The sequence below is a fragment of the Dermacentor silvarum genome, chromosome 1, assembly GCF_013339745.2.
Source record: "Dermacentor silvarum isolate Dsil-2018 chromosome 1, BIME_Dsil_1.4, whole genome shotgun sequence".
In the NCBI taxonomy this organism is placed as follows: domain Eukaryota; kingdom Metazoa; phylum Arthropoda; class Arachnida; order Ixodida; family Ixodidae; genus Dermacentor; species Dermacentor silvarum.
Window position 1 is genome coordinate 21,564,902 of NC_051154.1, and position 16,329 is coordinate 21,581,230.

General features: G+C 45.2%; 1 protein-coding gene across 11 annotated transcripts in view; it reads left to right on the forward strand.

The window, feature by feature from the left end:
* LOC119457926 (protein hu-li tai shao-like) overlaps positions 1–16,329 on the forward strand; it is a 124,252-nt gene that overhangs the window by 54,963 nt on the left and 52,960 nt on the right. For all 11 annotated transcript variants that reach the window (XM_037719719.2, XM_037719728.2, XM_037719694.2 and 8 more), the window contains exons 4-8: positions 494–724; positions 3,800–3,934; positions 4,176–4,274; positions 8,692–8,907; positions 14,057–14,187. In XM_037719719.2, the coding sequence (XP_037575647.1) occupies positions 494–724; positions 3,800–3,934; positions 4,176–4,274; positions 8,692–8,907; positions 14,057–14,187 (812 nt within the window). The remainder of the gene's footprint in view (positions 1–493; positions 725–3,799; positions 3,935–4,175; positions 4,275–8,691; positions 8,908–14,056; positions 14,188–16,329) is intronic.

Below are 16,329 nucleotides of genomic sequence, written 5' to 3' on the forward strand. Positions count from 1 at the left end.
GCAGTGTTCAGAGGAGGTGCTTTGTGCATGATAGACTTTGTCCAAATTCTCTAGTAGTTGGTCATTGCATACATTTTCTGCACTCATTTTGCATTTGCAATCTAGCTATCTGGATTACACTACAGTGTAACAGATATGTTTATGACAAATATCTGATATAACAAAGCATTTTTTGTGTCAGGTGTGACTTCGTTATAACAAGGTTCGGCTGAACATTTAATAGGTATAGAGCCCTTTTTCAAATGTTCCACTCATTACTTGGGACACTACTGGCTTTGTGGTGAGGCACCTTGTGCGCTGAAGCTGTTGATGCTGGAGACAGTACGGCCTAGGTATGATTCCTAACGTGCTTATTGGTCAATGAACTTTCCAAAAAAGTTGGACCTAATTTTTCCTTCGGAAATGGCTGATTTTTCTTGCACTGAAAGTCACTGTTTGCATTTCCCCTCTGAAAGTGATCTTAACTGGGCAATGTGCCCACTTGTTCTCGCAGCTGCGTGTGAGCCAAGACCAGGAGCATTTTCTGGTAAACCCATTTGGCCTTCTGTACCACGAGGTGACCGCCTCCAGCCTGCTCAAGCTGGACATGCAGAGTAACGTCATTGACTCGGGCACCACGACGTTCCATTTCAATCGGCCAGCCTATATGGTGCATGCTGCTATCCACGCAAACCGACCTGACATCAAGTGTATAATTCATCTCCAGCACCCACCCTGTGTCGCGGTGAGTTGGCATGCCATGCAATTTGTCTGTTCCCCTACCAGCAGTTTTTTTTTTTCCAGGTAAACAGAAGGGCCAATGAGCATAGCAGTACGGTTACCACCTTCTTATAACGAAGTCGGTGTGCAATAAGTTCATTATAACCATTACTTCCTAAGAATCACGTATGTGGTTGAAAGTACTGTACAATAGTGAGTGAGCCACAAAACGGTTTCCTCGTAACAACCAGCCTCTGTGGGACGATGAGCATGGTGAAAAGTTCAGCATGCACGCACATACAGTTGAACCCCGCAATAATGAAGTTGGCTGTGAAAGTGACAAAATTCGCTTTTGCGAGAAATTTGTTGTTGCAAAATGGGACAGCATATACAAGGAATGCGCTGCAAAATGAAACTTTCTGAAACTCTCATCTACATTGGTGAAATGAAACTCTCACCTACATTGGTGAGAGTTGCTTTAGGCCATGGGTTCTCAAAGTGGGTTCCGCGGAACCCAGGGATTCCGCAGGCCCCCCCCCCCTTGGGGCAGGCCCCCCCCCCCCCCCCCCCTTGGAACCCCAAGGGGGGGGGGGGCCTGCCCCACCGCGAACCGCGAGCCGCTGATCCCTGGTTCCGCGCTCGCCAAGTGGCTAAGACGACGGCGAACACGAGGTGCACTCGATATAAAGAACCTCCATTACCCATCCCCGAGTGCCAAAATGCACATCACAGTGCGTTACAGAAATGTGCGAACTGCGCAATAAATCCGCCAGCAGCAAACGGGCAGTGTGCCTAAGCTTTTGCACTTGAGTCTCGGAGGCCGTAACTTACCACCATGCCGATTTCTCCTGTTTGTAGATCTGTTTATAGAATCTGTTTGTAGATAGGTAGCTAAGGCGCCGATAGCGTGTGTGCTGATGTATACATCGGAGGATTAAAAAAAGTCGCAGTTTCGCCCGAAAGGCGAAGCATCGATTGCGATAGCAAACTAGTAGACAGCTATACGAAGTAAGAATAGTAGTTTTATCGGCCGTATAAAGTTGTAAATATTTGCTTACTAACTAAATAAACAAGCACGGTGTCACGCACACACAGGTAAACATGACCACATCTCGCTCGATGACCATGGAAACTCGTGAAAATGCTGGAGTGAGAAAGCGCGCCGATGGCAGCGAGCAAATTGACTTACGCGCTGGCAGTTGCTTCATCCCGAACTAAACATCGAAAGCACAGCGCATAAGAAGCTACAGGCACACGGCAAATGCACTTTGCCCCCATCGCAGATCGCTGTCAAGACAGCTCCGTGAGCAGCAGCTGCGGGAGCAGAATGCACCCCCCCCCCCCCCTCTCGTCTCTGTCGCCTCCTCTGCGTGGCTTGCACGTGAACGAAGACTGCGCGCTTCCAGCCGCCTTCCTCTCTCGCATGCGCGGGATTAAGCTGCGGTTGCCAGCTCACCCTCGCACGCTCTCACTCAATACACACGGCACACGGGATGTTAGAGGGGGGGAAAATGCGAATAATGGTTGCAAGGTGAACACACGAAGAAACTTCGAGCAAAGAAACCAAAAGCAAACACACCAAGAACGTAGTTTCTGTAAGTCAGGATAAGCACTACGTGCTATCACAAATATGCCGTCTTAGCTCATACACAAAATCTTAGTTTGTCGACACCACAGCCTGAGGCAGTCTGTTCCATTCTTTAATGCTGCAGGGAAAGAAAGACGACTGAAGTACTTTCGTTCAGCAAGACATTTCGCGTATTTTTCTGTTATGGTCACGTCTTTGTGATACGTAAATAGGTGGTTTTAGAAAAACACGATTGATGGCGGAATTATTCCGATCAATTTGATTTAATAGTGAACACCTAGATACGGTACGGCGGATATCAAGCGTGTCCCAAATGAGCATGTTTTTCAGGGTGGTGATGCTAGTGTTAAACTGATACGAGTTAGTTACAAACCGTGCTGCATTATTTTGGATAGCTTCTGACTTATTAGCAAGAGTTACTGACTCAGTGCCACACTACAGCAGCATATTCCAAGATGGGGCAAACATTAGAAAAATATAAGACCTCTTTGATCTGTCGCGATGCTTTCCTGAAGTTTCATCTCAAAAAGTTAAGTCCGCGGCTAGATTTTATGGTTACGTAGTTTATGTGGCTGTTCCAAGTTAGGTTAGATGAAAATACAACTCCTTGGTATTTCGCTTCCTCAGTTATTGCTATTTGTTGACCATTTAAATAGTAGTATTTTCCTATGGTTTCTTGCTTGCTACAAAACCGGACATAACACTTCGAAATATTTAATGTCATATGCCATTTCCTGCACCACGAACCTATTTGGTCGAGATCTGCCTGTAAGGTAGTGGTGTCTACGCAATTGGTAATGTCCCTATAAATCAGTCATCGGCATATAATCTAATCTTGGATGTAATGTCTAAACCTATATCATTAATATATACTAAAAATAAAAGTAGTCCCAATACCTGTGGGAACGCCTGATAATACTAAGATCGAGTCTGAATCTGATCCGTTAATATGATCCATTAATAAAACATGTGATCTGAATTTGAGCATGTGACCCAGACACTGCATCTTGCCGATGCCATCTGCGGCACTGTCGTACCTTTCAAGAGGGCGCGCCACACTACGTCGGCAAGGCCAGTTTAGACCTACCATCTGTTGCCTGTGCCTGGTATGATAGTGTGCAGCCTTGATAGCATTTCATGCACTCTGCATTGGCGGGAACATTTTACTTTGGCATTTGGACTTACTTCGGTGTGTTGCACAGAGGTGCACTTTCTTGTGTGCGCAATTTCTCGCTTTGCTTTGCGAGTATATTTTTTAATGTTCAATTGAACTCCCTCTTTTTTATATTTTTGTTGACTTTTGCGTGACTTTAAACATCCTTCCTTATTGCCCTTCCTCTATAATGCTCTATGCCTTGGGAGTATTATAAATATGTGAATATTTGATAATTTGAATCTAGATTGAAGCAGAAAACTATGTGCTCGGCTAAACTAAACTGCTGCTTGAAACTTGGATCTGTGTGCAACATCTGCAGCTTCAGTGTTTTGCCTTTTGGCATTTGCACGTTTCAGGTGTCATCGCTGAAACAAGGTCTTCTGCCTATTACACCTGATGCGGCCCTTCTTGGAGAAATCGCTTACCATGAATACAGAGGCAGCAGTGCCGACACGCACGAGGTTGCACGCAGCCTGGGGCCCAACAGCAAGGTTCGATGCTAGGCTTCTCTTTTATCATTGTGGTTTGTGATATATAGCTAGGCTTCAGTGTCCAAGCCTGTTTAAGTTTGTTTAAGTGTCGTTAAACTTGAGTTATTTGGAGCATATAGCAATTGACTTGTTTGCAAAAGATGCAACTCTTAGAAGCAGCCTGCTTGTCCAGATTGCTATTTTGCAACAAAACAAGCTGTGCAGAAGTGGTTATGTGTTATTTGCTTGTTGAACATTGCAGGTTCTGTTCCTGCGTAATCACGGCGTGCTCGTGTGTGGAGACTCGGTGGAAGAAGCCTTCTCTAACCTGTGTTCAACTATAGAGACATGCGAGACACAAGTATGTGGTAGAATGTGTTTGCATTCATGGATATTTAATGCCACTTATATCAGTGTGTACTGCTATGCTTATGCTTACGCAAATGCTTAATAAAAAGTTGATGTTGGAGAACCCATGCGGGTTCCATGTTCACAATGCTTTGGCATTGTGAACAATTTAGCTTTTGACTTGGTCAGTGAGCATTGTGAACAAGGAGTTCGTATGTGTTCCGAAATGTTACCTTTTACTTAATCGGTGACCAGAAGTCTTTGTTTATTGCGCAGTACCTTCTTCAAAATGACGAGTTTACGAAGCCACTTGAATCCAGAAGGACGAAGTTTAGGCAAATCCATGTACTAACAATTATTTCCATGCTGGCTGGAACGCCCACCTTGCAGCTTCCATAGACACTAGTGCGAGTTCCCTCTAGTAATTATTGTATGAAAATCTATTGGATCAGTGCGATGGAAACCGAACTTCCGGAACGCTGAAAAGCGCACCATGTGAAACAAGCTTTAAAGGGCCCCTAAACCACCCAGAGGTCGAAATTTAGTTGTGGTGTTGCAGTTGTGCAAGAGTCTACAACGAACACATAGCCGCGCGAATTTTTCGAAATGCTGCCGTAATAGCGGAGTTACACGCGTTTGATGATCGAAACACGGCCCTCGCTCGTTTCGCTCTTTCCTTTGCTGCTCTCCACCTCGCCGAGTGCTCCTCCAAATGTCACGTGACATATGTCATCGCCAACGCGCTTTTTAAAACACTGTCCACTTCCGGTTAAGGAACGTCCTCCACGCTAGCGGCAAATATACCGACCACGGTAGAAGTATTTATACCGACGGCAAACCGGCCTCCACTGCCGTAGAATGTCTGCCACGCGAGAGGTGTCTAAAGAAGACGGCATTTCGGCCGGCACACCGCCCACCGTACAACTGACTGGTTTGGCATCGTTGATCAGCATTTGGGGCATCGTTGATCATGACAGCATTCTGACGGGCCAGTCGATGACCGCGAAGCTGCGCACCTCCTCCACCGGCGACGAAAACATCGGCTGAGGCTTCTGTTACATGCAAAATAATTTCCGCTAGATAAAGCGATGCATAAATTGTACATTTTATGAAAAACGATATCCACTCTCAAACGTTAAACACGAATGAGAGCTCCGATACTTGTCGAGCTCAGCTGCAGTGCACGGCTACCGACAGGAGACGACCGGCTCGGCTGTGCTCGCATAGCAGCCGACGGCGCCGCTAATATCAGCGTATTTTTCTTCTTTGTGTACAATTATTGCGAAGAGCGATAACAACGGTAAGAAAATATTGCGGCTTGTGAGCGTCGGTAATTCATTTCAAAGCGCTGTCCACTTTGCTTTGAACTGAACCGGAAAAGGCCTAGGGACGATATCGGCGCCATCGAGCGAACAGCGGTGGTGAGGCTGCCGCACAAATGGGTCCCAGTCTCATCCTCTCTACGGCATGGAAATCTCGCCGTTCGCGAGGTAAACCGCTGTCTAACACTGGCCCACGAATGGCAAACGGCGTGCGGCGAGTTACCGTGCTGGTAATGTGGACGGGCCTTAGCCGCGACTCAGCTCGTCTCGGCTACCTGCTGTTGCTGCCGTTTCGGCCCGTGCTCATGCGAAGCGTGCTGCTATGGACCTGTGTTGCGCACACGTGTAGAAAGGCCAACACCGTCGAACTCTGTTCGCGCAGCTGATCAGACCGCTAAGCACGACTGTGTTGGAACGTGACCAATTTGGCACTTGTGTTTCGGGCTGTAATTACCGATTCGCACGTGTGCACAAGCGAGCAACATGACGAGGCAGAGCAGGGAGCCGCGCGCACCTGCTAGCAGACTAACCGGAAGTCGTAGGTTCTTGTTCGACCAATGGACGTCGTCACCGCCGTTGACATCACCAGATGCACCCTGTTGACATCATAACGACCGCTGGGGATACCGAAAAGGCCAGGAGAGGAGGACGGCATTGTTTTTTTTTGCGCGTCCGCGGCACGTAGCACTGCAGCGTTTGGCATCGTTCATCGTGACGGCATTCTGAACTCGATGCATGTGTTTACTTGAATTGTTCAAAAAATATCTGAGGTGGTTTAGGGGCCCTTTAAGAATATGAATGGTGTGGTTAGTCCCCATTGCTTACTTAAAAAAAACTAAAAAAAAAAAAAAAAAAAAAAAAACTTCAGTGGCACCTAAATAACTTAAGACTTATTAACTTGTGAAAGTAAGTATAAGTGCATGATCAGTATTACGTGGCACAGGAAATTTTTACTAGTAAACATATCAAGAATATTACTATTAGACAAGCTCGTACCTGTTTTGGTTGTCACTGCGAGAAATTGTTTCCTTTGTTTCTGCTTTGTCACCTGATTATATGGGTAAATAGTGGAACTGCTTCTAACTTAGACCTACATTTCTCATATTTTTGAAGGTTAAGTATTTTTCTATTATGCAGTAGACCTAGCTTAAAGGTTCGCTGAAGAGAACCACTAAGGCTGTGTTCCAATACTTGCCATAGACTACAAAGTAGAAGGCTAAGCGGACAGCATCCATCTTTCATATTCTGATGAAGCCTTCAAAAAAGACAGCTTCACGAAGGCAGCATCCAAGTGAGGAGTGATGCGGGCTAAGTTGCTGTCCGAACAAGATGGTGGCTGAGCAGAACACCCGGAAACTTGACAGGAGGGCATGCACAGAAGGAAATGTAGTCCCGCTTTCCTATGTGCCTAATGTAAGCTGCATTGTTTTTCATAGGTTCACACGCTCAGAGTTAAAATACAGAGATAATGTGTGCTTTTGTTTTTAGCTTGTTGACGCGAGGTGACGCCACGTTACAGTGACATTTTCCAGACGGTTCCAGGCACGTTCGATTAATTAGGCTTGAAGCTGTCATACTGTCTACGTAGACTGTCTCCGATGCTGGCCAGAATTAAAACACACGCTAGATCAGTTTAGACTGATAAAATATCCTTTGGAGAACCTTTGTCGTTAATTTCGCGATAATAGGTTGATTATTAGAAGAGAAAATGTGAAGTTCAATCTTTTGAATGACACCGAAATCCCAATGCCGAAATCCCAATGCCGGTACGTACCGTCAGTGTGATGGCGTGGATAAAGTTTTTTCGTATTTGCACCTCATTGGCTCATTAAAAGTGTGCGAAACTAGCTATGTTCACTTTTTGGCCCCTTTAGAACACAATTTAGTACATTTTGACAGAGAAAGAATTAACTAGGCCCAGCTGGCATCATCATAATCCACGACAGTATAGCTAGAGAGGAGAATATTAGGGCATACTTGGGACTCGGAGATGAATATGACCGGAAAGCAGTGCTTGTTTATGCAGTTCCGGAAGTTCAAGAGTCAAGTTTCAAGACTGTATGCATTCCACTCACACCGCCCTGTTAGGACACTGAGCGAATTCTTTGATTTAAAGTTCATTCTCTCTCTCTCTCTTGTTCACTTTCGCTAAATAAATGTGGGCTTGAGCAAGCAACTCTCTAAGCAAGAAAAAAGGCTATCATTTAGTTCATGGAAAATTAAAACGTCTTATATAACTTGCCTCGAACTAAGAGTAAGGAGGGTGAGATTATTTTACTTGTCTACAGTAGGATGTTAACCTTTTTAGTGTCGTGTTTGTTTGAAAGTGTGGTACCCTCAGCGTTTTTTTCTCAGATATCATAAAATGAGCACAACGGTTTATATTTAGTTATGCATTAATGGGGGGAAAAAAAAAGTGACAGCGCTAATGGCAAAAAGCATGCAGCAGACTAATAAAATGTGGAAATGTAACGGTACGCCAGTGACGCTGAAAAGGTTAACAAAGCTGGTGCAGGAACTTCAAGGCGGCAACGCCACCCATATTTCCTTTTGATGCCCTTTTTTAGGGTTTACAAAGCGTTTTCTCGCAGTAAGACTGGTATTTTTTGGTATTGTTGAAGGGTAATTTATACTATTACAGTTGAAATCATTTTTCTCTTTGGTCTTTGATCAATCAAAGCTGCAGCATAAGATGACATTGTTAAACCAAAAAGGTTCTTTCAAAGCAAGGTAAAAATGTTTCATAATTAACATAGTGAGCTGCATTAAGTTGGTTCATGTTGAGCTGCAAATGTATCCTGTGTAAAAATAGGTTTAGAGCATGCATAGGTTCTGAAAGTCAGCCTTTACCTAAGAGAAAGAGAAATTGCGGGTGAAAGAAAAGCATAGGTGTTGCCTGAAGAGCTAAATCTCTCGCCTGCTACTCCACTCAGAGGGAAGGGGGACTGGGAGGCAAATGGTAAGCGAAGCAGGGAAGATGAATAATTGAGAAAGCCATGTACACCCGTCCATAACACGATTGTGGTATTCGAAGTGACGCGGCAGTAGCTTGGAAATTTTTCTTCTGATGCTGCGCTTGTAATCTCTGGTCATTTCTCTCCTGCCCAGATGAAGCTCGCACCCATTGGTTTCGACAATGTGCACCTTATCTCTGAAGAGGCGCAGCGCAGCATGCGCGAGGAGCATGCACGCCAGAAGGGAGTCGATGAGCCCCTGCCTGGTGGGGATGAGGACAAGGAAAAGGCTGAGCCGAAGGAGAAACCCAAGCGCTGGCGCCCTTGCGACATTGTCTTTGAGGCTCACATGCGCACCCTTGACAACTCGGTGAGGAGTGCACTTCATATATCAGAGGAAGAAGTTAGTCTTTTTGGGAAAGTGCTGGACACACTTATGGTGACGGCAGGGTGAGCAGAACTGTACAGTGCAATCCAGTTATAGCAAGCTTGGTATAGCAAGCTTAGTACAGGGAAATATTTCTTATATAAAATGTTGAGCACCAGTTATCGTCACTCAAACATGCCAGGCTTCAGGGTGCAAGTTTGGTTTATTCAGCGACTCATTTTTAAACATGCAGTGCGAACATGCGCAAAAATAAAAGAATCAAGGACAGAGGCTGCTCTTTCTGGATTCTTTTCTCCTTGACCATTTTCATGCTGTAGGTGCAGAATGCATACTTTCATTTCTGTAGCAGCTAACATTGTTCTACATTGCTCAATTGGAGGCAGAAGCCCTTATTGGTATTGAGAAACAGGCTTCCCTTATTGTTGCTAGAGCGAGAGCTTTTTGTTTAATTATGCATTTGAAGTACAGTAAAACCTAGTTAAGATTTCACTTGCAAGACCGAAAAAAATGTCAGAATTGACCGAATGCTGAATTATTGAGGGTATCAAGACAATAACGAACAAATTTCTATTACGTCAACACGCGTTTATGTATCAGCGAATCTTGTTTCTATTTTGCACAACAGCAGTGTGAAAGCTGCAACTCTCAACTCGTAACTGATTAGTGTGCTTGCAGCTGTGAAGGTGTCACGACTTCTTTTGCATTGCAGCCACGGCACAAGATCCGCTTCATCTGAGACGTGCTTTTTACTGCTGCGTGCACATCTGAATTTTTTGCCAGTAAGCTGGTCGACAACAGGTTGTCCGTCTGGCATTATGTAGGTGGTGGGTTTGATGCCAGTGTGCAGGCCACTGTAGAATGTCTTTGTTGACAGCTTTGGCCATGTTTGGGACATTGCGCAAGCATTGCATTGAGTCAAAACCAAAATATTTCTCACCACAACCACTGCAAACGAAACCGTCGTCGCTATCAGTGATTGGTGACTACGCAGTTGTGACGTGGCCACTGAACACACAGTCAAAATGGAACTAATGCTTGTCGCAACCGTTGTAGTCGAAACCGTGATCGCTATCGATGCAGTCATAGATGGCAACTACGCAGTTCTGAAGGCATTTGGCCAGCATTGTGTCAAGCACAGTGGTAAACGCAAGATTAAAGGCTATAAAGGCATAAATAGGAACATAGCGTTCTTCGTTCCTGTTACCATACAGTTGCCGCTGATCACTATCATGATGAGGGTACCACGGCATCATTTCGGTTGGACACTAGCTCCGCTTTTGCGGCGCACATTTGCGCCGCTCCGAGGGTTGTCCAAATTAACCAGTGTGTGGCCAAATAAGTCCTAATTAAGAAGTTTGATGCAATGAAATAATGCATATGCCGTATTTACTCGAATCTAGGCCGACTCCGATTCTAAGCCGACCCCCCAAAAGTTCGAAGTCCGAAAAAAAAAAAAAAAAAAAAACTTACCTCGAATGTAGGCCGAACGAAAAAGCGAGGACAGCATTCGCAAAATGAAACAGCATTTATTAAATTTGAACATGCCGAGCTCATTCTATGTCACCATCGCTGCTAGCCTCGTCGCTATCTTCCTTACTGCTGACATCTTCAAACAGTGCGCTATATTCAGTACCATCTAGCGCATTAGAGATGCTGCATTTTTGGAAGGAGCGCACGTTGCGGCGCACGCAAAAACCATCTCCCGTGGCCCCCTCCAACGACAGACCGATGCCGAAGTTCCGCCCGGTTTGAAAGTTTGACGATGCCTCCACGGCTAGCACAACTACCGTATTTACTCGATTCTCACGCTTCCTCGATTGTAACGCGCGCCCGTTTTCCGTGAGGAAAAATTTGGAAAAAGAGATTTTCTCCCGGCGCACTGATGTTGCGATGAATAAAAAAAAGTCGCAGTTTCTCCCGAAAGGCGATGCATCGAATGCGGTAGCAAATTAGTAGACCGCTATTAACAAGCACGGTGTCACGCGCGCTCAAGCAAACATGAACACACCTCGCTCGTTGACCGCGGAAACGAACTGTCAAAACGCTCGAGACGAAGCGCGCCTTCATGCTAGCATGCCTCTCGCTTCAACGCGGCAAAAACACGGCGCGCGGCGGACTTTACCAGTCGCAGATTGCTTTCAAGATAGGGCCAAGCCTGATCGTATCGCCGGAGTGGATAGACGTCAGACTCTGCCCAGGCGGCGCTGCGGAAAAACCCGCCACCAGCGCCCCCATCGCAGCCTTGGCGCAAACTGAGTAGTGCAAAGAGAGCTGTCCGCAAGCGAAGCTGCATAGGCCACAATAGAGCCCCGTCTTTCGGTTTTTTAAAGGCACGGTTTCCTAAAAATCAAGGACCTGGAATGCTTCTTCCGCCCATCCACGCTTCGGAAAGGGAGCAGGACGAAGTACGTGTACAATGTAAAAGAAGTTTCAGGTGTTATTTCGGCGCGCTGCAACTCGCAAGTACAGCGAGCATCGTACAACGTCGAGTTCGAGGCAAGCACTCCGACGTCCGTTCTCTAGCGCCTAAATGTGTTAAATTTGGGTACGTACATAATGTCAAAGCGATGAAGTACATATATGATTAAGTCAGGTAACTATGTAGCTTACGGTCAGTGGTACAAAGCTCGCTTTATCAGGGGCGGACGGCCCTGGCGACCTTCGCCTTTTCAGTTGCGTTCTCACTTCAGCTCTCGCTTCTTGGGCGTTCGAGCGTGTTATCCCGCATCTTCGAATGTTTTCTTCACGGTTGTCTTCCGTTTGTATTTACTGCAAATGGAGATACGTGCGTGTCCGCTTTCGCGGGATATAACCGAAGGCAAAACAAACCAGCAGACGCTTAAAACAACACACGCGCACAAATGAATGTAAAGAAACGCGCCATTTTTTTTTTTTTTCTAAACACGTGCGTTACTTCGCAATTACTCATCCAGTGCTCCCACAGCAACTTTATTTCTCAGATTACAAAAAAAAAAAGAAAAACGCTGTCAAGAGGGCTCAGTGCATTGCGAAACGTGCTCGTTGTATCGAAAAAGCCGAAACTAGAAATAAGCTCGCGATACCACAATTCCCTAGAACATGATTTTGAATTCATAAAGGAACCAAAATGTTTGGTTAAACTGACCTGCCAAATCTCTCCGTTACACTTGCTGAGTAAAGTGGAGGCGGACGTGTGTAAACAGGTAGAAACATCGATGGCACATACGCAGGATGGTTCACAACTTTGTTTATTCTGTTGCCAACGAAGAGGCGGCTGCAGATTCCTCAGTTTTCACTTGGTTTCCATGGTCCCCCGTGAGGGCTACGCAACACAATTACAGCAGAACAACATTATCACACTTTCTCATGTGAGCGGCTGTGTTGTGGAGAATGCGAGTAATTCGCTTACCCAACACGCGAACGGCCCGTATCTAGCGCTCTCTCCTTTCTCCTTCATACGACCGCGATGGACATCGGTAAAACTGAACGTTGTTATTCAGTCCTTCACGTTCATGGCAATTTACAACGCAACAGTAACGTCGATTGCGGCGTTTCTTCGTAGCGCGCGGAGCTGTCGCGGTTGCCGTCGTGCTCGCCATCGCCATAGAAGGAGTGAGCCAACAAGAACTTTACGGCAGTTCGGCGGCACGTCCGACTAGCGGAGAAATTCATAGCTCTCATTCTGGCTGTTAAATGCGCAAAACATTCGCAATATGAACCAAAATTAAGTTAAATCGTTGTTTCGCACTCGCTAGCTGCTTAGGGAACTTAGCAAGGGAGTCGGACTTTGCACTACTCAATTATTACCTCTTCGCAACGACAGGTGGCGCTACGCGTCTTGCAAAACTCCAGAGTCTGACGTCTATCGTCGCAGATTACGTCCTGCTTCGGTCCACTGTAGTAAGTGGTTCGTTGGGAAAGGGAAAAGGTTGGCGCTATCTTCTGCAGCCCTTGAGGGAGCACGGCTCTTCGGTCCACTGAAACCGTTCCGCATTGCTTTGCTGGCTAAAATCCACTCCTTCTGTTTGCGCCAGTCCCGCTCGCAAGTTTCGGATTCTCCGAACGCCCGTGATGCGGCCCGATTTCCGCCCGTCTCCGCACAGATGATCACTTTCCTTTTAAATGCGGCATCATGATGAACTCGGTACTTCATGCTGATAGATAGAGCAGACGCTGAGAACGTGAAGACAGACGGTAGACTATTGTCTAAGCACGTGTACTGCAGCAAACGGAGGAAGCTTCCGCATGCTACGGTAGCTAGGCACGACGCGCGTGCGAGGCGGCCATTTTGAAATGCCGACGCAGATTTAGGGTCGTGTTGAAAGTGCGCGTTAGATTCGAGTAAATACAGTATTCGTTTTCGAGTAATACAGCATCGCCCATTTGGTGCCATTACGATAACACCACACCGCGCGCCGATGCTGCACCATACCGATACTACCGATACGACGCAGGTCAAAATGGCGACGTCGCTCGTGTACTTCAGCTGGCTACTGGCGCGGCTAGTAGCGGCTGCGATACTGACTTTTCTAGATGGCGCTAACTATGCACCATATTTATCAGTTTCAGTTAAAAGCTGGCGCGTTTTTTTTAAAATCCTCGAATCTAAGCCGACCCTAGAGTTTCGTATGTGATTATTTGAAAAAAACTATCAGCCTAGATTCGAATAAATACGGTGCCTGCCGGGACCTGTGGATGAGTCCGAATTAACAAGGGTCAAATTAGCAAAATTTTACTGTAGTTAACTCTGTATTGGTGTCCTACTGTTGTTTGCAGTGAAAAGGCAAGGAGGTCCTCTGTAAACATTAGGGCCATCCATCCTCTGAATTGCATTATTTAGTGCTAAATCTTTGCATAGCCTTCTCATCATGCCTGTGTGAACCAGGAAGTGGGTTTTTTTTTTTTTGAGAGTGCAAGGACAGTGAGGTGTGTTTTTGAGGGAGAAAGTGTAAGCACTGTAATACAGAACATCGAGGCAAATGCAAGTTAGCATCATGTCCTGCCACTTCCAATGTTTTCTTTTATTCCTGGAAAATTACTTCTGCATAAAAGCCATTATGCATTTGTGTAAGGACTGAAGATTTATATATGTGCTTCTCTGCAGTGTCCAAGTGTTCAACCTATACTGCTTGCTTTTTTCTTCTTCTTACAGGGTCACAGAACAGGATACATCTATCGGCAACCACTGCTGCGCAATGAGCAGCCACGCCTCAAGACAGATGTGGAAGTGCCCCCATCGGCCAGCTCCATCGCTCAGTTTTTGGAAGAAGATAAGTGGCTCAGGTAGGGGACATGGTTGCTGACCTATCCTGTGTATTCTTCACAGTGTTACTTGCCTACAGTATTGTCTCTCTAAAAACAAAACTGTATGTCATTGTCACTAAAGCTGCAACACCGCATTGCCTCATATTTTCTCTTTTGTGTGTGCGTGCAATAATATGCTTGCCTGCAGCCTGGTAAGTCTGTAACATCAATGATTGCCATGCTGGTGCTACAGATAAAGGAAAATACACCCTATGTATGGTTAAATCTGCATCCCCTGTCTCCTAGGGATGGCTGATAAATTATTTTATTCAATGAACGATTAATCATTTGTTTTAACCTTTAATCGATTAATTGCTTTCGATGCAGGCTTCTTCATCAATTAATTGATTAGCTTAAATTGTTGCTTTGCACATTAAAAAAGTTTGTAACAGTTATGTACTTTTGTAGGACCCTATTTTAATGTTTGAGCGGTGGAACAAAGTTAGAAATTGCAAGTGTATACATTTTGATAAAGAATAATCTTCAATTTGTTAGACTAAATAGAGTTGGCACTAGTGACTTTTGAAAAGATAAACAATGTATGTTATAAAATGGTACTTATAGCAGAATTAAACAAGAGACATGGCACTAGGGAATCTCTGTACAGTTCAGTTAATGAAATCCAAAGTTTGACTGAAACTCGTCTGGCTGGGGAAATACATATTGAAAAAACGTGAAAAGATACACCGGACCAATACAACTGAAAATTTAATGATGTTTAGGCTCGCCTTATGGTAGCCTTGTTCAAGGCTCCCGTATGGGGAGCCGGAACTCATTAAAATATCTGTTTTGTTTTTGTTTTTGTCGGTGTATCTTTACACATTTTTTAAATAGGACAGTTCGGTGGCGGTCCCACTCCAGAGGCACGAGCCCTTCGTTTTCAGTACTTTTCGAGCAACCGTAGTGGCTCTTCTACTTAAGATATCAAGTTGTCGTATACAATCACCGACATATTTTTTGGACTGCGAAAATTCGGACTTGTTGGATATTCCGGACTACATAAATGCACTGTTAGGGTACCCATAGAGCTAATGCATTTTCGCACCGATTTTTCGGACAAATTTAGACTTCTAAGTTCGATTTTCCGGACTAAATTGCTCGTTCCGAGCCACGCTACCCGTTCTCGTAGGCTGCCATGTTGGATTTTCCGCTGGCTTGCCCAGGCTTGGCTTCTAGGGGACGGCACTTCCTTCTTTTATTGGGTCAACACTATCGTCATAATCACTTCGCGAAATCCATTTTTTATTATGATTTTTAAGTTCGGTTGCTATTTTGCACGTGGTGTGCGCGCCTTGGAGATGTGTGTGGCTTCGCATTTGTGGGATCGGCACCACCTCCTGTGCCTTCGCGAGAGCCAAGTAGTGCGAAGCGTAGCCTCCGCGATCAGCTCCGGCAGCGCGCCGTTGCTAAGCCGTAGAGTTAGCAAGATTACACTTCTCCACTGGGCTACGCACCGAATGGGAATGAATTAATGAAATCAACTTTATTCAAGGTGCTGCTGAATGCGAAGGCCAGAGCAAATGACGCGATGCGGGAGCTGATCGCGGAGGCCACGTGCGAAGTAATAGGGCTCGTTTCTTCGATTTCAATGGCGCGCTAGCGGAGATCGCCAACGCGGTGATGCTCTTGTCAACTGTATGTGGAGACGTCAGTCTTGCGTGAAACCAAGCAAATCTGATCAACTCCAAGCGTAGTATGAGTCAGGGCATTATTAAAGACTTTTTTATGCCACTCTAAGCCTAATAAACTTTCTTTTTTTAGGGTGAACAAGTTTTTCGGACTGTTCGATTTTTCTGACCCCGGGAAGTCCGGAAAATCGGTCGGCGACTGTATACCATAAAAAAACTTAATTCTTGTAGATTCTAGCTATATATATTATAAACAAATTGATTTATATGATTTAGAAATAAATGTCCAAGAACAACCATGAGATACATGGTTTTTGTGAACTATGTCTCAATTGTGACCATGTTTAGAAGAAACTACCACATTTACTGCATTGCAGCTTGCTCTGTAGCTTTAGGACATATTTATCTATTTCCTAGACATAGCACAATGTTGAATTTTTACTTTTCGCTAATTTGCTTTTGAAGATTGCCAAATATAGAAACTTCTGTTGTA